The sequence below is a fragment of the Semicossyphus pulcher genome, unplaced genomic scaffold (genome assembly GCF_022749685.1).
Source record: "Semicossyphus pulcher isolate SPU_LCO1_2020_fin unplaced genomic scaffold, fSemPul1.0.p SCAF_24, whole genome shotgun sequence".
NCBI lineage: Eukaryota > Metazoa > Chordata > Actinopteri > Labriformes > Labridae > Semicossyphus > Semicossyphus pulcher.
In genome coordinates this window covers 6,530,968-6,554,387 of record NW_027211698.1, presented here as the reverse complement: position 1 = coordinate 6,554,387, position 23,420 = coordinate 6,530,968, and the positions used below count along the sequence as shown (strand labels likewise).

The window sequence follows — 23,420 nt, the reverse complement described above, 5'->3', positions numbered from 1 at the left end:
CTACTCCAGGTACACTTTATGCATTGATATGGTAACAGATTTGTGAACAGAAATTATCTGCACAATGCCGTGGACATGACCTACCTCTTACATCGGAAAGTTAAACTGGGAAGAACGTAGGGTACGTCCGTCCCTAGCGGACAGCCACGCAAATATTTTTAAAGTGACAGAACACTGAACCAAAATATGTATGTATAAACACATAAACATAATATTTAGATCTGATGGCATGGCAAGTGGAAGCATAATTAACCATGTTACACGAGCACAGTTTGTGTTTTGATGGTTTATACAGTTTATGTTTTGTTTCTTTGCACTATTTGGGAAGGTTTAAGGAAATATCAGCTTTTTTTCACAGTTCAAATCCTTTTTGTAAATTTCAACATCACAACTAATTTTATTTTCCACAGTGCATCCCCTGGCTTTTTGTCGTCATTACTTTATTGGCATATTCTGGTTTTCACCTTCTTTTTGTTTTGATGATGATTTCTCTGATCTTAACTTTTTAACCGTTCCTCAGTTGTATCTTTTTACAGTGCATTCTCTGCTGTGGTCGCTAGTTCTGATTATCTCCTGGTTTTATTTTGGTGCATTCCCTGGTTTCCTTTTATCTCAGATTATCCCCACTTGTACGTTTTTGCAGTGCATCCTCTGAGTACACATTAATTTTTACAATGAGTCCCCGATTTCAAATTTTTGTGTACTATTTATTGTCAGGCTGACGAGTCATTACATTACCGGGTTATTTGGGTTTCATTTTGAACAGTGCAAACTTTATACAATCTGTTCGTACATTCTTTAATTTTAAACAGTGCACCCCCAGACATAAACTTTTACAGTGTTATTTCCATGTTGTCAGGTTTTTTCCCCCATAAGTCTCTTTTTACAGTGTATCTGGTCCTGTGCTTGGTACTTATGTTGTTATATTTTTCTCTGACAGATTTCAAAACACAACATCTATGTCTTTGTATCACTTTAAAACACTTGTCTTTTCTCCTCCAGACCTGAGTAGAAGACTGCAGACACATTTCCTGCTGACTCTGGATGAAAGATTCCTTTTGGAAGATAAACTTTGGTCTCAGAGATGAAACATAAAACCTGCCGCTGCTGAGGCTGAAGAGAAGCTTCGTGTTTTCATCAGCAGAGCTGCTCTGTGGAGCTTTGGGCTCCTCTTATCAGCAGATATCAACATATTAAACAAAACTAAATCGGCGATAAAGAAAATTTAGGCGGTGTTCACGATTATCACGCGCCCTTATGGTGTCACTTCCTGCTCACAGTTTCGTTTCACTTTCAACCACGATGTGACGCAGATTATGCTCTTCATGTAAACCTCGACCTGAAGGTAAAGTAATTAATTTGAAATGTTTTATTCGTTAACACACGCTGTCGTTAGATCGGTGACACCAGAAACAATCAATCTGCAGTTCATACCAACTCTGAGTTTAAACTCCGGAGCGAGGAGGTGAAGCGCCCATGTAGAGTCCGCCATTTTGAGACAGTATGTGGAATTTAATCGGTGGAATAAGGGTAGAAGAAGAGAGACTTCATCCTCGCGTTTCGTGTCCGTTAAACTGTGAAGTTTATGTTTGTGAGCAGCTTTTATCCGCTGAACGGCCGGAGCGGACCAGAGCTGCGGAGGAGCTGAGACCTCCTATTTTTTAGTGGCATGACAAACTGCTGTCGCTTCTTTCTGACAATCTAATTAAAGCTTTCCTTAATATGTACATTAAAAAACCTTATTTATGTATTTAAATGTGTGTGGTCTAAATGTTTGTGACAGCGTGTTTACAGTTTAACCTGCTTAGTGATAACGTGTTGATGTTTACAGTGCTAACAGACGCGTTCAGATCATATTCCATATCTTCTTTTCACGGTATGTTTCTGACACAATCACTGACATCATTATAAAACAAGGATGAATCCTTCTGATAAATCCTTTGTATAAATATATATAAATATATATATAGTATTAATCATGTCGCTGTTTCGAACATTTTGTTTATGGTGATTTTTGTACTTTACTCAAATAAAAGTTCCAGTTTAGGACTTTTACTTTGAAAGGTGTTTTTCTCAGCGCAGTATCAGTAGTACCCAGAGACTGTATAAAAAGATAAACAGTCATGGGCAGCACTGAGTACTTTTTGTACTGATCTAATCTAGGCCGGTATGAAGACATGCACGTCATCATGCTGCATTCAGGAAACGTGGGAATTTGTGCTGCTAAGTGTTAACCAGCTGTTATACTGATTACTGTTTTTAAAATGAATGGTTGATTGTTTCTTTTACTGATGTTATATACTTTTTTAGTAATTGTAGTAATAATAAAACTGTTCTTATAATTTAGAGATGTTGTTCACACATAAAGAATTATTATTATTAGAATAATGGCATTATTAACTTTATGTCCCGTTTGATAAATTAATCCATAACAAAACATTATAAACTTTGAGTTGATTTTATTTTGTATTTACAGTCTAAATCTGCAAAGGGACTTAAGCATTATCATATATTTAAAGGAACTAAAAAGCAGCTTTATGTGGAAATACACAAGTAAAGCATGAGTATCCTAATTACAGCACTTCAGTAAAGAACTCTGTGACTGCTGTTTATGGAAAAGTTGTTCCCATGGTATCGCTCTAAAACATCCTGCAAAATTTCATCTTATTGTGAAAATCTGCTCCTGTTCCAGTTCTTCCTGCCAGTGCACGTCAATCATTCCAGGAAGCTGTGTCAGAGTCCAGCCGTCGAGGGAGACTTCTGCTACAGTCTGTATGAACAAACTGTGAGTTTTCTTTCTTTGATTCGTTCACACCAATTTTGTCTTCAGTCTTCGTTTCTCGTTCTGAAATAAGATAAGATGAGCTGTATTGATCCCCCACAGGGAAACTTACATGTTTGTAGACGTTTGTCACTGCTTGTTTCAGGACAAAGTTCAGAGAATTGTGTGTGTGAAGTAAATCTACGTGTTGTTTCATGACTGACTCACTAAAATCAAATACTGTGATCAAAAGTTGATTTCTTTCTTCAGGTTCACAGAACAAACGACAATGTAGTTTACAAACCGTCACTCCTCAAGGGTAAAGTCACACACAACAGTAAACGTAGGTTTCCTGTAAGACTTTCAAAATAAAAGGGCCCTGACTATTTTCAGACTGATGAAGTTGTGTTTAATCTTTTTCCAGTCCCAATCTTTAAAGTAGTTTTCGTCTTAACCTCTAGTACCCTAGTCTGTATCGATAAAAACAATAGTTCCCATGATGCTTTTGGGTTTGTAAACAGGAAGTACGATGTTGGCACTGATTTAGTGAAATAAGCTGACACTTCCTCAAAATATATAAAACATTAAAAACTGGCTCCTGCTTCTAAGTAGTATTTACATATCGATGTGTTAATTCAGCAGTGATACAAAAAAATATAATATTACAGTAACAGGAGCCTTTTGACAAGCTTCAGTCTCTGCTGCAGCATTAGTGTGTGTGAAGTTCACGTGTAACGACAAGCTGCCTCTGTGGACTCTGAGCTCCTTATCAAGATTCAAGAATCAGATTCAGCGTCTATAAGTACGCAGTACAGTTAGACAATAACCCAGAACATGATAGAACAGTAAAGCAGAACAAAGTCTGTCTGTATTTTGTTCAGACAAGACCTACAAATGTCCCACTGCTGTCTGACTGCATCCAAATATATATATAGATATTTTACAGCAGATATGTGTGTAGGATGATTTCAGATGAATGAGTTGTGTTTCCTCTGCAGATCAAATTGTGTGTGAGCTGAATCAGCAGCATGGAGCAGTGTGAGGACAGAGAAGAAGAAGAAGAAAAAGAAGATAACATATACGTTATGAATCCATTTTTGGCAGAAGTGAGAGCCCCCTCCCCTGAAACTGTTCTACGTCTGTACCATGAAGCTCAGAGGTGAGACGATGATTTATTAAACCTGTATGTTAGCTTTCAGCATCATTATTCACACATACATATATATTCTCATTTTGAAATCTGCCCAGTTTAACCAAATTATCCTCTCTGTTGGTCTTCCTCTTTTTTCACCAGAATCCATGACGGACCAGACTCCCTTGAACCTGAACCCAGCTGTGTGTCCTTTCAGAGTGACTGGTCCAAGGAGCCCCCGCTGTATTTCAGAAATGATGATTTGTCAAGAAGAAGGTAAGTCAACATCAAGTCACTTAATGATGTCACTAACTTTAGTTACATCTCAAGGAACTCATTCTTCTCTTGTGGGCTTCCTCTCTGTTAACCAGAATCTATGACAGATCAGACTCCCTTGAACCTGAACCCAGCTGTGTGTCCTTAAAGAGTGACTGGTCCAAGGAGCCCCCGCTTTATTTCAGAAGTGATTTATCAAGAAGAAGGTAAGTCAACATCAAGTCACTTAATGATGTCACTAACTTAAGTTACATCTCAAGGAACTCATTCTTCTCTTGTGGGCTTCCTCTCTGTTAACCAGAATCTATGACGGATCAGACTCCCCTGAACCTGAACCCAGCTTTCTGTCCTTAAAGAGTGACTGGTCCAAGGAGCCCCCGCTTTATTTCAGAAGTGATTTATCAAGAAGAAGGTAAGTCAACATCAAGTCACTTAATGATGTCACTAACTTTAGTTACATCTCAAGGAACTCGTTCTTCTCCTTTGGTCTTCCTCTCTCCATGAGAGAGCCAGGATCCGTAAGAGACCAGCCTCCTTAAAAAGTTACTTTTTCAAGGAGCCCCTACTATATTTCAGAAGTGGTGTTTTAGCAAGAACAAGGTCAGTGGAAACTTGCTGGGATATCTGGAGTTAGACACCTGCACTGAATTGACTCCTCACTGACCATGGAGGAGTTGCACGCCGTTGAAAACATGTTTACCCTCTAGTTGCATTTTTGTGGAGAATGATTCATACTGCAGCACAATAATGACCCACCTCAAAGAACTACTTCAGTTTCCCTGGACTTTCCTCCACAGTCACCTCACCTTAACCCCACTGAACATACCACTGGACAAAGAGAATAGGTCTTCATTTCATGTTCATTTTCGCATTTGATCCATCCATCCATCCATTATGTTCCACTTATCCGGGGCCGGGTCATGATGGTAGCAGGCTGAGCAAGGGGACCCAGGCATCCCTCTCCCCAGCCACGTTTTCCAGTTCCTCCTGGGGGATTCCCAGGCATTTCCAGGCCAGACGGGATATATAATCCCTCAGAGCTCTAGGTCTGCCCCTGGGTCTCCTCCCAGTTGGACGTGCCCCTAAAACCTCCAAAAGGAGGCACCCAGGAGGCATCCTAATCAGCCCGAACCGCCTCAACTGGCTCCTTTCAATGTGAAGGAGTAGCGGCTCTACTCCGAGCTCCCTCCGGATGTCTGAGCTCCTTACCCTCTCTCTCAGGCTGAGCCCAGACACCCTGCAGAGGAAACTCAGTTCACTCGCATGTGTCCGCGACCTTGTTCTTTTAGTCACAATGCAAAGCTCATGACCACAGGTGAGGGTTGGAACGTAGATCGACTGGCAAGTAAATTGACAGCTTTGCCTTTAGGCTCAGCTCCCTCTTCACCACGGTCCAGTACAACGCTTGCATTACTGCTGATGCTGCAACGATCCGCCTGCCAATCCGATGATCCATTTTACCGTTATCGTGAACAGGACCCCGAGTTATCCTTCGCTTGAGGCAGAGACTCACTTCCCACCCGGAGGGGGCAATCCTCCGTTTCCGGCAGAGAACCGTGGCCTTATACTTGGAGGTGCTGACTCTTGTCCCAACGGCGTCACACTCGGCTGCAAGCCGCCCCAATGCCTGCTGGAGGTCCCATTTTTATGAAGCCAACAGGACAACATCATCTGCAAAAAGCAGAGAAGAAATTCTGAGGTTGTCTAACGGTCTAACGCCAGAACTTCCTTGAGGCCAAACGACAGTCCTTCTCCATAGAAACCCTGCTGGGTTCTACTGAGGGATTTGTGATTGGAAATATTAGTGTCCAAATATGAATCCCTATGCTTGTTTTTTTTAGCCTTTATTTGATAGGATAGTGAAGATAGACAGGAAATGTGGGGAGATACATCAAAGGATAGTAAGTTACAGTCAAGCCTGCAGCCGATGCGTTGAGAACTTTGCCTCCGGAGGGGCCTGCAGTACCGACTGACTAAAGCCGCTACCCAATGCCCTGTACTTTTAAAGCTGTCAAAGCAATTTCATTAAATCCTTTTTCTGGATGTCTGAGGAATTTAAATAAAAACATGATGGTAATTGGTTCTAAAAAAGATCAGTTCATACGGTCCCAGAAGATTTGTGGCCTAGGGCACCACAATCACCAAAAATGGCTCCTCTAGAAGTGCCACTGCATGCCCCTGTTTGGTTTTATTTTGGTTTGGTTTTCTTTGCTGTTTATTTTAACCTTTTTTGGTCGTAGAGGTGTTGTGGAATCTTTATCCGTAGGCCAAATACCAAATGGACTATTTCCAGTAGTGAGAACACATCTGACACGTGAATCTCCCTCTGTGTGGGACCTGTGCGAAAGGGGACGTCAGGAAAATGTTTGGACCTGAATATCTTGAAATTGAAATGGTCAGAGTTCATGTGTGAAAGGGGCTCAAACGTGACCTAATTCTTCATGATTCCTCGACAGAGTCGACCAGGAGAGCTCAGAGGTTCCCAGTGGTCAGTCTGCCCAGCAGCATCAAACAGACCTGGACTCCATATTTAAGGTCTGTACATGTACAACAACTACTTTTACATTTATTCAGTTCACAATAATCTCCATTCTGCACTTTTTAGACCAGATGATTATCGGTCAGTCCAACATGGATCTGATGTTTGGTTCCATTGTTTCAGTTTGATTGTGTCATGTATGATAAATATATCATGTTCCAGCTGCTGGAGGAGAACATTGTCATTTTTGCGAGGAAGGAACTTAAGAAGATCCAGAGGGTTCTGACTTCAGATTACCCAGAATGTTTAGAGAGACAGAGGGAGGATGAGGAGGTGTTGGAAGATGAGGAAAACGAACAGAGGAGAAGCAGCACAGAAGCATTTCTGAAGATCACAGTGGACTTCCTGAGGAGAATGAAGCAGGAGGAGCTGGCTGACTGTCTGCAGAGCAGTAAGAGGATTTCTTTTAAGCTGTAACTTGCTGGATAAAAGCAGCATGTACAAATTCCAAAGAGATGGTAGAAAATACGTTTACAAAGATGAAATGTAGAGGATGATTAATTTGTCACATTTTCTTGGCAGCTCAGTTGTTCATCTCATTTGTTGTTTCCTTATTCAGGACCTTCTGCTGCAGTTTGTCAGCATAAACTGAAGTCTAACCTGAAGCAGAAGTTCCAGTGTGTGTTTGAGGGGATCGCTAAAGCAGGAAACCCAACCCTTCTGAATCAGATCTACACAGAGCTCTACATCACAGAGGGAGGGACTGGAGAGGTCAATGATGAACATGAGGTCAGACAGATTGAAACAGCATCCAGGAAACCAGACAGACCAGAAACAACCATCAGACAAGAAGACATCTTTAAAGCCTCACCTGGAAGAGATGGACCAATCAGAACAGTGATGACAAAGGGAGTGGCTGGCATTGGGAAAACAGTCTTGACACAGAAGTTCACTCTGGACTGGGCTGAAGACAAAGCCAACCAGGACATACAGTTCATGTTTCCCTTCACCTTCAGAGAGCTGAATGTACTGAAAGAGAAGAAGTACAGCTTGGTGGAACTTGTTCATCACTTTTTCACTGAAACCAAAGACGCAGGAATCTGCAGATTTGAAGAGTTCCAGATTTTGTTCATCTTTGACGGTCTGGATGAGTGTCGACTTCCTCTGGACTTCCACAACAATGAGATCCTGACTGATGTCACAGAGTCCACCTCAGTGGATGTGCTGCTGACAAACCTCATCAGGGGGCAACTGCTTCCCTCTGCTCGCCTCTGGATAACCACACGACCTGCAGCAGCAAATCAGATCCCTCCTTATTGTCTTGACATGGTGACAGAGGTCAGAGGGTTCACTGACCCTCAGAAGGAGGAGTACTTCAGGAAGAGATTCAGAGATGAGGAGCAGACCAGCAGAATCATCTCCCACATCAAGACATCCCGAAGCCTCCACATCATGTGCCACATCCCCGTCTTCTGCTGGATCACTGCTACAGTTCTGGAGGATGTGTTGAAAACCAGAGAGGGAGGAGAGCTGCCCAAAACCCTGACTGAGATGTACATCCACTTCCTGGTGGTTCAGACCAAACTGAAGAACATCAAATATGATGGAGGAGCTGAGACAGATCCACACTGGAGTCCAGAGAGCAGGAAGATGATTGAGTCTCTGGGAAAACTGGCTTTTGAGCAGCTGCAGAAAGGAAACCTGATCTTCTATGAATCAGACCTGACAGAGTGTGGCATCGATATCAGAGCAGCCTCAGTGTACTCAGGAGTGTTCACACAGATCTTGAAAGAGGAGAGAGGACTGTACCAGGACAAGGTGTTCTGCTTCATCCACCTCAGCGTTCAGGAGTTTCTGGCTGCTCTTCATGTCCACCTGACGTTCACCAACTCTGGTGTCAATCTGATGTCAGAAGAACCATCAAAACCCCTGCGGTCTGAAATATTTGGAGGAAAACATAGCCCAAAATACTTCTACCAGAGTGCCGTGGACATGGCTCTACAGAGTCCAAACGGACACCTGGACTTGTTCCTCCGCTTTCTCCTGGGTCTTTCACTGGAGACCAATCAAAGTCTCCTCCGAGGTCTGATGCCAAAGACGAAAAATTACTTACAGACCAATCAGGATACAGTCCAGTACATCAAGACAAAGATCAGTGAGAACCCGTCAGCAGAGAAAAGCTTCAATCTGTTCCACTGTCTGAATGAACTGAACGATCGTTCTCTGGTGGAGGAGATCCAACAGTCCCTGAGATCAGGACGTCTCTCCACAGATAAACTGTCTCCTGCTCAGTGGTCAGCTCTGGTCTTCATCTTACTGTTGTCAGAAAAACATCTGGACGTGTTTGACCTGAAGAAATACTCTGCTTCAGAGGAGGCTCTACTGAGGCTGCTGCCAGTGGTCAAAGCCTCCAACAAAGCTCTGTAAGCACTTGAATATTTGCATACACTTCAGTCAAATAAACTGTCTTTTAAGGAGGAGAATAATAATTATGTGCTACTTGTATTTTACCTCTCCAGGCTGAGTGGCTGTAACCTCTCAGAGAGAAGCTGCGAAGCTCTGTCCTCCGTCCTCACCTCCCAGTCCTCTAGTGTGAGAGAGCTGGATCTGAGTAACAACAACCTGCAGGATTCAGGAGCGAAGCTTCTGTCTGTCGCATTGGAGAGTCCACACTGTAAACTGGAAAGTCTCAGGTCAGAATGAGTTACTGTTGCTTGGATTCTTACTTAATGTTGCTCTTTGGGAGTTGGTGATGCTACCCAACCCTACCAGACACTTGAGATGATCTGCATCTGCCACGTGTGTTGTTTTGTGCATTTGCAGGCTTTCAGGTTGTCTGATCACAGAGGAAGGCTGTGCTTCTCTGGCCTCAGCTCTGAGCTCCAACACCTCCCATCTGAGAGAGCTGGACCTGAGCTACAATCATCCAGGAGACTCAGGAGTGAAGCTGTTGTCTGCCGGGCTCGAGGATCCACTCTGGAAACTGGAGACTCTCAGGTATGAAAAGGCCTGCTGCGTAAACGTTTTCCTATAACTGTGTTCACACCTGGAGACAGGAAACTTCAATTCAATTTTTTATTTGAAATAATAATTGGGCTAAGTAAGATGTGCTGATCTGACCACTTGTTCTTTCAAGGATGGAGCCTGGTGGAGTCCAGTGGTTGAGACCAGGTCTGAGGAAGTGTAAGTGTGCTTTTAAATTGATACATGAAAACTAAGTAGCTCACATTCAACCAGTCTTCCAACTGTGACATCACTCATTCAAACCGCTGTCTTCAAACTGTCAATCCATGACCATATCATCAATGTATAACTGCAGCCGTGTCATGTCTCATTCTCTCCATTAGATTCCTGCAAACTGGAACTCGACACAAACACAGTCAACAAAAAGATCAAACTGTCTGACAATAACAGGAAGGCGACACATGTGGAGAAGAATCAGCCATACCCTGATCATCTAGACAGATTTGACAAGTGGCCTCAGCTGCTGTGTCAGACTGGTCTGACTGGCCGCTGTTACTGGGAGGTGGAGTGGAAAGGACTTGTCGATATATCGGTGAGTTACAGAGGAATCAGCAGGAGAGATGGAGTTGAGTGTTTGTTTGGAAGGAACGATCAGTCCTGGAGTCTGCACTGCTCTGATGGTGGTACATACTGTGTCTGGCACAATAACAAAGGAACATCCATCTCCTCCTCCTCCTCCTCGCCCTGCCACAACGTCTCAAACAGAGTAGCAGTGTATGTGGACTGTCCTGCCGGCACTCTGTCCTTTTACAGAGTCTCCTCTGACAGAATGATCCACCTCCACACCTTCAACACCACCTTCACTGAACCTCTTTATCCTGGTTTTGGGTTTGGGTTAGGGCCCTGTAACCATGGTTCCTCAGTGTCTCTGTGTTCTTTGTGGGAGAAACATGGAGGGAGACAACAGGTGGACAGAAGTAAGTTTGCCAGAAAGTTTCATCTCACAAACAAGGAGTGACGACAGTACTAAATGTGACACACAACAACACTGTCCAGTCCAGGGGTCCGTTTCACAAAGCAGGTTCAACAAACTCTGAGTCTAACCCTGAACTCTGAGTCGATCTACTCTGAGATAGGAAACTCTGAGTTTTCGGTCCCAGAACAGCTGATCAGAGTTAGTTCAATCAACTCTGAGTAGGTTCAGCCAAGTTAAGTGCGTGCACGCTGACTGTAAAAAGCCAGCATTAATGGAGCCCCGATACCACGATTCACCGTGGCAACGGTACACAAAAAGAGGTCCTCCTACGTCACACCAGCGGAGCTCGAAATCCTCACGCGACCGTTCAGCGAATACGAGCATGTTTTTAGAAAAATAAAGTAACACAGCTGCAGCTGCAAAAGAGAGAGAAGCGGCGTGGGAAGAAACTGCTGCTCGAGTGAACGCGTACGTTTGAACCGGTCTATTTATTTAATACTTAATCACGACCGGAAGCTAAAATTTATATTAATTTAGGAGCAATCCAGCGGGACAAAAAAAACATACATGGAAGCAATTAAGAAAAAAATACCAGAACATCATTCAAAGGTGCGGCTCAGGCAGAACAGGCTCATGGCTGAACCTCACTTTGATCATATTGTAAATATTAAACAGATTAAATATAATTCAGTGGCTGTTTTAATGTGCATTAGCTTTATCCCTAACATGATGCTGACTTCACATACATTATAATTCATGTTGATTAAACTGAATGTGTCGGTTTAAAAAAAAATCCAATAACTTGTGTCTTATTTGAGTGCTCTCGGCAGTGGTGGTGGAAAATCTAAAAATGATGACTTTGACACAGATTTGTCTTTTGATTTTTTTGTATCATAATTATAAAAGACTTTTGCAAAGGGGTCAGAGCAGCACAGAGACGCGTGTGAGACAGGCTGAATGAATGAGGAAGTCGAATGAGGGTTTTATATTCTAGAGGGAGGAGACAGAGCGAAACTCTGAGTTTCCTGAAGAAACCCTGCTCGCAACCAGGTTAGGTTCATAGACTCAGTTACCATAATAACCAACTCAGAGTTAAAGTTACCTCTCTTTCTGAAACGACAAACCCGAGGTTTCCCTCATTTCAGGGTTAACAAACTCGGGGTTTTCACTAAACCCGCTTCCTGAAAACCGCTCGGTTCGGGTTGCTGTGAAAGCAATCTCGAACTTTGGCGCAGACCAAACAAACGAAGTCCGGTCCGCCTGAAAACGGGGGTCTCAGTTCCAGAATTTGGTTCACTGCAGGTGAGAAAGCGATCCAGACCAAACATAGGAAGCGAACCAAAAACACATAGTGCAGAGTGGGTTGTTAACGGGTGAACACTCCACTCGCAGAGGCAGGCCCGCAGAGCCTGATAAGATGAGTAGAGGACAGGCGTGGGGGAGCAACGAGGAAATAGAATATGGGGCTGCCCCGGGGGGTTAGCAGACAGGCAGATGGGGAGGCTGGAATGCTGTAACCTATGGATAGTTTGTGTATGACGTTTGTCCAGCACGTTTGGGCAGGTTGGCAGAGCCAGGTGGCATGAAAGCAATCGCCTTTAGCGTTGAAAGTACAGTGTGTACATGTCATTGTCTGTGAGTCACACTTTTTGTAATTGATGTTGTGTGAGATAAAACTATGAATAAGTTGCAGTTTGAAGTTACGGGACATTGAGAAGATGTTACTGCATATGTGCATCCAGGAGTTGCTGTGGATTGTGGTGTTTGTCTTTTTCCCAGTGTTGAAGCAGTCGAGGAAATTGTTGTCTGTGTTAGAAGTTTGTATATTTTTGAGAATTGTTGTTTCTATGTAGCTGGGATAGGCTCCACCCCCCCTGCGACCCTAAACAGGATAAGTCGTATAGATAACGGATGGATGGATGGATGGATGGATGTTTCTCTGTGGCTATGTGTGTGACTTGGTTGAACAGTGGGGATGGTTGCAGAGTGTTGTTTGAAGTATTGATTTTTTCCTTTTCAGAAGTGTTTCAGTTGTGAGTTTTGTAAGAAGCTGTTGGTGTGAATGAATCGTGGTAAAAAAATAAGTGTTGAGATGTGTTAGACAGGACAGGTAAAATTAAATGCAATTGTTGTTAATATTTGACTACTATAATTAAATATTTTTTAAATGAGCGTTTATGTAGGAAGTAATGGGTTACATGTCTTTGTGCTCCTTCATTTCGCCCATGTCCCTTATGGGACTATATAAACAATAATAATAATAATAATGATAATAATAATAATAATTTAAAATAATAAAAACAAATGATAAGGAGGAAATGTCCATAAGCTTACACTGGCATGAAAGAGTAGCGAGAAAACTTGTTCTGAATAACTTGTGCATGTTTGAGTTTTGAGAATATATCACTTTTATGTTCTCTGTATGATCTTAGATCTGCTCCTCTTGTACTCCTCTTGAGGTGTCAGAGTCTAACATGTATGCTTCAAGTTTGACTGCCATGTTGGCCTCTGATGCTCTTAGTTGAGTGTCTTGAGAATTACTTCAGTTGAGTCTTTAACGATCCTATTCTTGATTTATATCCTGTTTTCCCTCATTTACACTGACTGTATGTCAGCCTTTAACATTATAGCCAGCAAGCTTCACGTACTGTAGCCTTTGCTCTCTTGGTCTTTTACTTTAGATTTATTATATGTGTGCGTTTAAGTTTCAACATTGTAAACTCACTGTGTAGCTTATAGCTCACAACTTATAATATGAGTTTATTAATTAATGGATTATAATCTAATTTCTTAACTAGAGAAAATAGAATGATGTTTGATTACATATTATTTTGGAGTATTACTCAATTATGTTGACTTTTTATTAACGCAATTTAACTTTTATGTACTCATGTAACCATGTCATACATCCATTTATTGGACTTGTATCATTTATGCTTACATTTATTGAGTTGTCAGAGAACTTCTCTTTGAGTACTAATTTGTGGGTCGGAGAGTTGTCGAAACTGGTCATGTCTGTGAACAGATTTATGATTGGCTCCCCGGCCGCAGCTGGCCCACGTGGGGTAGGGCTCTGGTTGACCAATAGTTATAGCTGGGCTGGAAAAGTGTCCCTCACCTCACGTGGACGGGCCGCGTGAACTTGCAGGTGCAGGAGCTGGGAAATTCCAGCTTTTGCGCAGAGGCCTATAGAAAGGCAAATGTCCGGAGATCGGGGCTCACTCCCCGCTCCACTCTCCTCAGGACATGCCTTCCCGTCTCTCAGAGATTCTCCATTCGCAGGAAGAGGTAAAGCAAATAGCCTGAAAAACTTTAAATCTGAATCATGTCCGTTTGTGACTTGAACTTCTGGCGTAACTTAGATTTGAAGCAAGACTTTGACAACTGTTTTGAGGGTTTGCATGGTATCTCTTGGTAGACAAACCTAAACAGGACTCGAGGTTTTGTGAATAATCAATGCCCGCCAGAGACTCCCAAATTTAGCTGATAGATAGATAGAATGTAATTTAAGGTTTCTTAAATTGCATCCAAATTGTCCAACTCCTAAATTATCAGCCTTATCTAAAGGCATCTGAAAACTCAAATTTGAGTTTTTAACTTTTTTCTTTTCTTTTTCTTTTTTTATTATTTGTGCCATTTATGACTGAGTGAACAAATAAAGGCATGTAAAACTTTAATAAATCCTTTGGAGGGAGTTTTGGTTTCGGAGTGAGTGGTATTAATTCAAAAGTGAGAAAGGTTTTCTTCAAAGGACTCCGTTACGCCCCCGAGGTAAGCTCATGAGATTCACACTACAGCGACATTACTGATTTATAGACACACACACACACAGGGCAGAGAGCACCTTCAGAAAGCCCCTTCTTGAGCAATGTTAGGCATCTATGTTTATTGAGGCCTATATAGCTGTTAGGATTTAAATCATAAAGGGGTTCCACTAACAGGGCTCTCATACGGAGGAAGATAAAATCTTACGGGTGTTTAGGCCAGTGAATAAAGTCAGATAAGGGGGCTTTTTTCCTTCAGCCCCCTCCCCTTCCCGCGTCTCTCCCTTTTGTATTTTAGCCTTAAGTCAGGGACGAGGCCTTAGGGTGGGAGAAAGACGTGTAGGGGTTTCACGGTAGGGACCGGACCAAGGGACAGAGAAACTAGCCTTATTTTTCCCTGAGGGCTAAGGGCCCGCTAGCATAGTCCCAGTAGTGATCCGCGAGCACTACGGCGACAGATTAATGAACGTGTCGTCGCCGACGGGAAAGCCTCAGTTTTTGTGACGCTTCTGAGGGCGTCCCGCTTTTAGAAGGAGAAGAAAAAATAGGAACAATTTTTTCTTAAAACCCCCCTTCCCCTTCCCTATTTAGATATTAGAACATGCTTCCAAGCGCCCTGAGAGAGAGATCGTCTGACCCGATACGACCAGGGTGTATGAACATTAACCTGCGCCAACACTTAGAGGCAACACCTCAGATTGAGAACTCTCTCCCTCTATCTGTCACACACACACACACACACACACTCATATCTCTTTTTTGAATGAAGAATGTATGATGATGTATGACAATGATGTAAAATGAATGATTATAATGCCACATTTACCATGTAGTCACACCGCCATGAAGGCACTCCACCGAGGTGGATGCTTTTGGCCAGCTCAGAGTTATCGCTATTTGTCTCCATCACTGGGCGCTAGTCGCTGGAGAGCGGGTATCACCAGATTGGAGCCAAAGTAGACCGCCGGATCCACGCTGGAGAAAGTTCCTGTGTGAGGCAACTCTGCAACAAGTAGATGTAAAGTATCTGAAGCTGCTGTGTAGTACTTAAAAGAGAGCCTCTAAATTTATAGGGCTCTCTCTATAGAGTTACCATCTCTCTGTTAGCCTCTTATGAGCCAAACTCATCATTTTCATCACTGTCGCCCAGTCGATGCCGAATGCCACTTCTCCTTCATTCACGTGATATTTGTTTATATACTTATTTACTCATTCATTCACTTGTAATCACTTTATTATAAATAAAAATGCTTCAATCATTACCAAAGTCTTTGTCTACTATTTTTCAAAGCAGAAATTGTCAGTCAATGTATTTGAGAACTTTGAACCCAGGAAATTAGATGGATTATTACCAAATGTTTAATTATTGTTTAATGTCCTCCGTATTGGAGGTGGTGCCTCATTCTTTCTTAACGAGTTAAAATCATGAAGTATTACTTTACGTGATTATTTTATAAATACGACTACGTTATGTTTAGTTTATCCGTTCATTTGCTTCACATCGCACATCCTGCAATGCGACTATTGCAGATGGAGTCCCCCAATTGTGGGTTCAATCCTCAGAAAAACTCAGCTCCACTGCAAACATTTAAAATCTCTAAGCAACACTGGTCGAGTCTCTGACTCAATAGCTCAAGCAGATAAAAAATGTCTTATAAGTCCTGCAGTTGTGGGTAGAATCATTATTGTGGCTTTGTGAATTTTGAATGCTCAAGTGCACCGCAAAAAAATTCAAGCTCTAAGCAACACTGGTTATGTCTCTGGCTCAATAGCTCAGGGTGGTTGGGAATGTATGTTTGTTCAGATATATATATATATATATATGTACGTCCGTATACGTATATATGTATATCATTATGACCACCTGTCTAATATTGTGTAGGTCCCCTTTAGCCACCAAAACAGCCCTGACCCGTCGAGGCATGGACTCCTCCAGACCTGCGGAGGTGTGCTGAGGTATCTGGCGCCAAAACGTTAGCAGCAGATCCTCTAAGTTACGAGGTGGGGCCTCCGTGGATCGGACTTGTTTGTCCAGCACATCCTACAGATGCTCAATTGGATCGAGATCTGGGAAATTTGGAGGCCAAGTCAACTCCTTGAACTCGTCGTTCCTCAAACCATTCCTGAACCGTGTCTGCAGTGTGGCTGGGCGCATCATCCTGCTGAAATCCCGCTGTCATTAGGGAATACTGTTTCCATGAAGGGGTGTACTTGGTCTGCAACAATGTTTAAGTAGGTGGTACTTGTCAAAGTAACATCCACATGAACGACAGGACCCAAGGTTTCCCAGCAGAACGTTGCCCAAAGCATCACACTGCCTCCGCCGGCTCACCTTCTTCCCATAGTACATCCTGGTGCCATGTCTTCCCCAGGTAAGAGACGCGCACGCACCTGCGATTCATCAAACCAGGCTGCCTTCTTCCATCGCTCCGTGGTCCAGTTCTGATGCTCACATGTCCATTGTAGGCGCTTTCAGTGGTGGACAGGAGTCAGCATGGGCACCCTGACCGGTCTGCAGCTACACAGCCCCATACACAACAAACTGTGATGCTCTTTGTGTTCTGACACCTTTCTATCAGAACCAGTATTAATTCTTTCAGCAGTTTGAGCTTCAGTAGCTCTTTTGTTGCCCACACGGGCCAGCCTTTGCTCCCCACGGGCATCGTTGAGCCTTGGCCGCCCACGACCCTGTCACTGGTTCACTAGTTTCCTTCCTTGGCCCACGTTTGGTAGGTCCTGACCCCTGCAGACCGTGAACACTCCACAAGAGCTGCAGGTTTGGAGATGCTCTGACCCAGTCGTCTAGCCATCACATTAACTTCAACAAAATGTTTACTTCCTGCCTACTGACAAGGGCCATTATAATGAGCTAATCAATGTTGTTTACTTCACCTGCCTGTGGTCATCATGTTAAGGGCAGACTGCTTCTTTGCTGCACGCAGAGGATTTCTGTGGGGGAGTGGGTGTGGCCAGTGTTGGAGAGGATGATGATTGCTGACACCTGTAAGCTGTGAGTGGTGTTTGAAACAAAAGGACAGACACACACAAATAGTGTGTGGAAGGAATCAGAGTGTTTTAGCAGAATCTACCCAAACAAGTCTTGGGAGTAGGAAAGCAATTTTTTGTTTATTAAAGAGTCTCTGTGCTGGTTGAATGCTCCTTCTTGCCTTTTTGCTCTTTTGATGTTCTGAGGGAACCGTTTGGTGACTGGTGCAGTTCTGTTGGGGACAACGTCGTATAGAGTATTTCTAATTCCCTTTGACTAAAGGTGCTTTTTGACAGCAGGAACTTTCCACAGGAACTAGGAACCTTTTGAGGAACTAGGGTCTAAATTTAGTTCCTCTCTCCCTCTTTGTCTTCATCTTCTCTCACTCCTCTCTCCTTCTTCCCGCAACAACTTGCGCAACACTTTTCCGTGAGCGAGACTTGGTTACAGGCAACAACAGAGAGCATAAGGTAAAGATCCATGGCTGCCACAGTGTTGTCAGACACTTATTATAACGATCTGAGCCTGTTAGGAGCAAACAGACGCGCTTTTATAGACTGTATATTGGCGTATGGCCCATCCTCTACATATACTTTCCCAACCACCATAGTACATACGCCACCTACTGTGGCAACAAGGGAACTTCATCAAAAGAACACCCTTTGCACACACATACATTAATACAAAAATGGCTTTAACACACCCGCCTCTCATTTTTTATGGCAGCTGACATAACAGTTCAATTGAAATTTAAACCCAAAGAGCCATAAAGTAATTAATATGCATTCAAACTCTACCAAATCGTAAAAAACATTTGCCAACATAACCTTGTTTTAGTCAGAGGTCACTTTACATCTTAAAGCTAACAGCTTGTAGCCTCCTGCAACAGACAACGCTTAGTAACAGGTCTTTCCACGATGTTTGCACTCTGCCAAGTAGCCAGGATCCACAAGGAACTCCAGAATCCATCACAACAACAATGTCTCCAGAAATTAATTTTTTCCTCTCTTTAGTCCACTTTTGCCACTCTTGGAGGAAAGGGAGGTACTCCTGTACCCATCTTTTCCAAAAAAGATACGAAATGCACTGGACTCACCTCCATCTCCTCTTCACGTATATATCCTCCTTGTTAAACAGTCCCGGTGGTAAGACCGGTTTACCTTTCTTCAGGAGATTGCAGTTAGGTGTGAGAGGTTCAAGATCACTGGGATCATCTGAAAGCTTGGCGAGGGGCCGATCATTTAATATTGCCTCAACCACGCAAAGAACGGTGTGGAGTCCATCATCATCCAGAGTTTGCAGACGTAAAACAGAAGTGAGAACTTTCCTAACCATACGGATGATGCGTTCCCAAACACCGCCGTGGTGTGACGCCGAATGCGGGTTTAAGCCCCACCGGATGCCCTCTTGCAATAGAACTCCCCGTATCCGATCGTGATTCAAGGATGCGAGTGCTTTCTCTGCTCCAACAAAGTTTGTTCCTGGGTAGGTCTGCCATTTTTTGTTCACCTACCCTTCCCTTATATCGCCTGCAGAAACAACACTGTGGTATAATTTTTCTCACAGCTGAATTGGCATTGGCACTTGACAGTGTGTGATTTCTTCCACTGTGAGCCACTTGACTCTCAAGAGTCCATCTTCCAGGTGTGGGTCTAGTTTGTAGATAACACGGTCCTTTGCTTCAAATTTTTCAGCAGACAGTGCTGCAATTTCTTCCTTAAAAGGTTGTTGCCGGCAGTAGCAAACGACGGAAACTCGAGCCTCCCAGAGATCATCTGCCGACAACGTTTGACCTTCTAGCAGAACTTTGGCTCTTTCCATCTCCAATGACACATGGCTGGAGGAGCTATGTCCTTTGTACCAACTGTTGAAGAATCCACTTGCGACTGCCACCTTCAGTCTCCTCCAATCAGAAAAGTATGCTATGTGCCGGTCTGTAGCGTTAAGAGAGTCCCGAGTAACTATCGTATTTACCGTGACATCCTTCTCGACTTCTCGATCGTCACCTGCAATTGCGGCTTCTATGCCATCGGAGGGCCAATCCTTTTCTGGGTCGGAGAGAAACTTTGGGCCCTCAATCCATCTGCTACCATTCAGCAAGTGTCCAACTTTCATACCTCTGGAGGCGTCATCAGCAGGGTTATCCTTAGTATGGATTGACCTCCACTGGGAGACACGAGTTGCATCTCTGATTGTTGCCACCCTATTTGCCACAAATGCGTGAAAGCGTTTGTCCTCATTTTTTATGTACTCGAGCACTGACGTGCTGTCCGTCCAGAAAGTTGACCGATCCTACGGCAGCTACAAGTCTGCTCTCAACATCTGATCTACACGGACAGCAAGGACAGCAGCAGTGAGCTCCAGTCTGAGAACGGTTACCTGTTTTAGGGGAGTGACTCTCGCTTGATCAAACATTAAAGAGACACGGACACTGCTCTTGCTGTTTCCATCCTAAGGAAGGTAAAGGGGGCAAATCCATCTAGGCTCGCATCAAAAAAGTGATGCAGCTGAGCCTGGGCGGGCTGTCGAAAGTGTTTGGGCTTAATGCATCTCTTGACTTAGAAAAACTCCATCCTTTTCAGGTCTTCCAGCCATCTTGTCCACTTATTTCTAATGTCTGCAGGTATGTCGTCGTCGTCGTCCCATCCACAACTTCTCCGACAGAGGTCTCGCAACAGGACTTTGGCTGTCGGTGTTAACGGTGCAAGGAAACCCTAGAGATCGCAAGTCTTTCCAGTCCTTAGCCCTGTGCTGCTCTTCAATGGATTGCAGTACTGCCCTGCTGTTACTGATCCACTTTGTTAAAGCGAAGCCTCTTCTCTCGCAGGTGTCTCGGCAACTGCCTCCTTTTCTGAGGGCAAGCTCTTTAAACAGTCGTGTACATAAAAGTTTTGCACGACTGTTTCCACTACCTCTATTGTCCTCGACTGTTTTCCTCTAACCCTAACCCTAACCCTCGACGAAATGACGGCACCAAACAAAGGAACCGTCATCCGATATTCCACCGTCTCTCGAGTCACATTGCCCTCGGGCCACCACAATAAGCAAAGGAAGTGTTTGTCTTCTTCGGCCGCCTTGACCCGATAGAACATTGATTTTATATCTCCCACGACCGCAATGGGCTGAGGTCTGAATCTCGTTAGGACCCCGAACAGTGAACTTGTGAGGTCGGGGCCTTGAAGAAGCTGGCTTTTGAGTGAGGTTCCATTAAATTCAGCCGCACCGTCAAACACAAAGAGCCCTTTCTAGAATGACGTACACCACGACGGGGAATATACCAGAGCTTTCCATTTCCACAATCCAACTGGTTATTAGGCACTTCTCTGCATAGCCGTTCCCGATAACATCTGCGAAGAAGCTGGTGTATTCCCTGTGAAATAGCTCATCTTTCCTGAACTTCCTCTGTAGTCCCAGCAGCCTTTGCTTGACCATAGAGAAATTATTAGAAAGATTGAGCTGATCTTTCCTGAAGGGCATTCTCAGGCTATAACGTCCATCACGCTACTGTGCCGACTCTCCCATAATCTTTAAGAACCTGATGTCTTCTCTTGACATTTCCTTTTCTTTGGAACTCCTTTCATTGAAGTCATAGTTGTATTGGGTGCCCAGCTTACAAATCCTAGAGATCCTACTGACAGCTGCCACTGAAAACCCTGTTTTCGGCTCGCTGTTCTCTCCGTCTCAAAGAGGACCATCAACCACCCGACCTTCTTACAGCATATGGGCCGTTCCCCCGGCTGTCGACAACCTCCAAGGGCTCCAAGACCTCGGGGACGTCGGTGCCAATCAACAAGTCAACGCTGGCATCTATGCAGGGGATCTGGGTGTCAGAGAGGTAGGGCCACTTTGCCAGCTCTTCCTGTGTGACAATGTCGCTAGTGGTCACAGGCCAGTCCTTTGAGGGAGACCATAAAAGAAGTTACTGTAAGGTCACTAGTAGAAACAACCTTTTCCTGGAAATTGGTTCTTCTACAAATAATGTTCAACCTTTGCATAAGATGCTCCGAACAGAATGCAGCTGTACTGTTGGGGTCCGGGAGGGCTTACGTGTGTATTATCTCGTCTCCCTCGATGGATTTAACCTGAACTGGCAGAATGGACAGAATGCCGTCCTCCTTTCCGGCCCCTGTATGACCACAAGTCTCTGAGGAAGCTGGTGCGACGTGTGCCATTTCCTCAGATTGTTCACTTTACGCGCTGGCTCCTAGCTTCGACATATGGAGAACTGTTGGACGATTTTGACCACACACTTTACAAGTTAAGCGCGTATTGCAATCCTTGCTCCTGTGTCCAAGACACAGGCATCCAAAACACATCCCTTTCTCCTTTTAAAAAGACAATTTTGTCCCGACGCTTCTTCCTTTCCAGCTTTGGACACGCTTCCAATGCATGAACCTGAGAGCAGCACACAAGCCTGTTTAGACCTTTTCACGGAGTCCCGCTTTTGCGGGACTGAGCACGAACTCCCCGATTCCTCGGTCGCATCAACAACCGCGACTGTCGTCGCAAAGCTGTTTCCTCTGACTTTGCTTTATTGGGGCAGAGATCTTGAGTTGTTAACACTCTTTAATCCAACTGAATTGCATTGTATGTCCTGGATATCTCCAAAGAGTGGGTCAGAAACAATCCCTTCCCAGACGTTCAACGAACGTAACAAGATCTTTAGAACGAGCTCTGCAGTTGTACCGCTCCCAAACCTCATGTGCTTTTGTTCTCCATTATTCTCTGAGCTTGAATGGCAGCTTTGTCACAATTGCTCTCATATTGGTTGGCATCTAGTTCTTGCATATATTGAAGCTCTTCCATGACATTGCAAGAACCACGTAAAAACAGAGAATAGGCCTGTAGTGCGCTTATGTCCTCTGAATTTATTGCAGGCCAAGCCAGTCCCGTATCTATATAAGCTGCCGCCATTCTGCACTCATTTTTGAAGTGCTCTTTTAAAAGCTCTTTAGCCAGTCGGTAACCTTTGTCGGGTATCGTGCGGACAACTCCTCACCAGTTCTCTCGGCTGTCCCCTTGCAAACTGTTGCAGAAAGTAAAGGCAGTCAGCTTTATTAGCTTTGGACTCCACGCCACGCTCAAAAGGTTTAATAAAGTTTCTAAACCGAAGAGGATTACTGTCGAATACCGGGCCGTCTCGGGACGGTAAAGACATTTGGCTTCGCCGTTGAACAAGAGCTGCAGTTATTTCATTCTGTCGATGCATTACGGTGAATACGTGTCCTCGGATCTGTACGGAATGTAAATGCTGTTGTTGATCAACTGGCGCAGGCTACACATCACTGACTTGTAAAGAGAGGGTTTGATCTCGTGTTGCTCCATACTGTGATGTCGCATGCCTTTCAGTCCCGTTTTTCAACTTTGTATCATTCTTTGGGCCAACAATACACTGTTTTTTGTCCAGCTGCGCAGTCCGTGCACTTGATTCCTCACACGGTACCGGGACGTTCCACGTGCACTCCATGTTAACGGGTTCATATGGCCTCGCTGCAGGGTTGAGAATTTTGGATGTTGTTTTTTGCTCCTTATTCCTTTCCAGATAAGAATTCATCCCATCTGAAGACGCTTGGGAGTCACCTGAACAATCTGAAGCAGCTTGTAAAGTAGCCAGTTTTGCTGCGGATGCAGCTATTTCAGCATCAAGCACTAGCTGCTTCCCCTTTCTCCTTAGCTGCTCCTCCTGTGCCTCGAGAGCACGCTTTTCTTTTAGAGCTGCAGCACAAGTGAGAAGCGCAGCCTTTTCTGCCTCTACTTTGATGCGGGCAGAGGATGAAGTTTGACCACTTTTGTTACTACTTTTACCACTGCATGTATTTTTTCTGTCAGAGCGTTTACTGGCAACATTCGATACACCGTCATCCGGGTTAACGTCATCATAAAGGTTCACATCAACATCAGGGTTGATATCATCAGTCACATCATCATTATCCTCGAAAAGGGTTTTTGCCGCAAACCATGTGTTTTGTTTATCCCTTTCTTCAGCGGGCATTAAAGACACCCGAGAATCGTGCACATTTTTTGCGCCCTCACCTCTTTCGCACTGTTGCTCCGCATAAGGCTCCTCCTCGTAATTAACGTA

General features: G+C 44.0%; 1 protein-coding gene across 1 annotated transcript; it reads left to right on the top strand.

The window, feature by feature from the left end:
- The first annotated feature begins 1,058 nt into the window (after nucleotides 1-1,058).
- On the top strand, nucleotides 1,059-14,283 carry LOC138603315 (NLR family CARD domain-containing protein 3-like). Its single transcript, XM_069675015.1, has 13 exons — nucleotides 1,059-1,345; nucleotides 2,693-2,785; nucleotides 3,760-3,920; nucleotides 4,056-4,169; nucleotides 4,265-4,375; nucleotides 4,471-4,581; nucleotides 6,626-6,704; nucleotides 6,871-7,099; nucleotides 7,268-9,071; nucleotides 9,168-9,341; nucleotides 9,472-9,645; nucleotides 9,785-9,831; nucleotides 9,996-14,283. Exons 3-13 carry the CDS (start codon nucleotides 3,790-3,792, stop codon nucleotides 10,628-10,630), a joined length of 3,609 nt encoding a protein of 1,202 aa, XP_069531116.1. The 5' UTR covers nucleotides 1,059-1,345; nucleotides 2,693-2,785; nucleotides 3,760-3,789; the 3' UTR covers nucleotides 10,631-14,283.
- The last annotated feature ends 9,137 nt before the right edge of the window (nucleotides 14,284-23,420 follow it).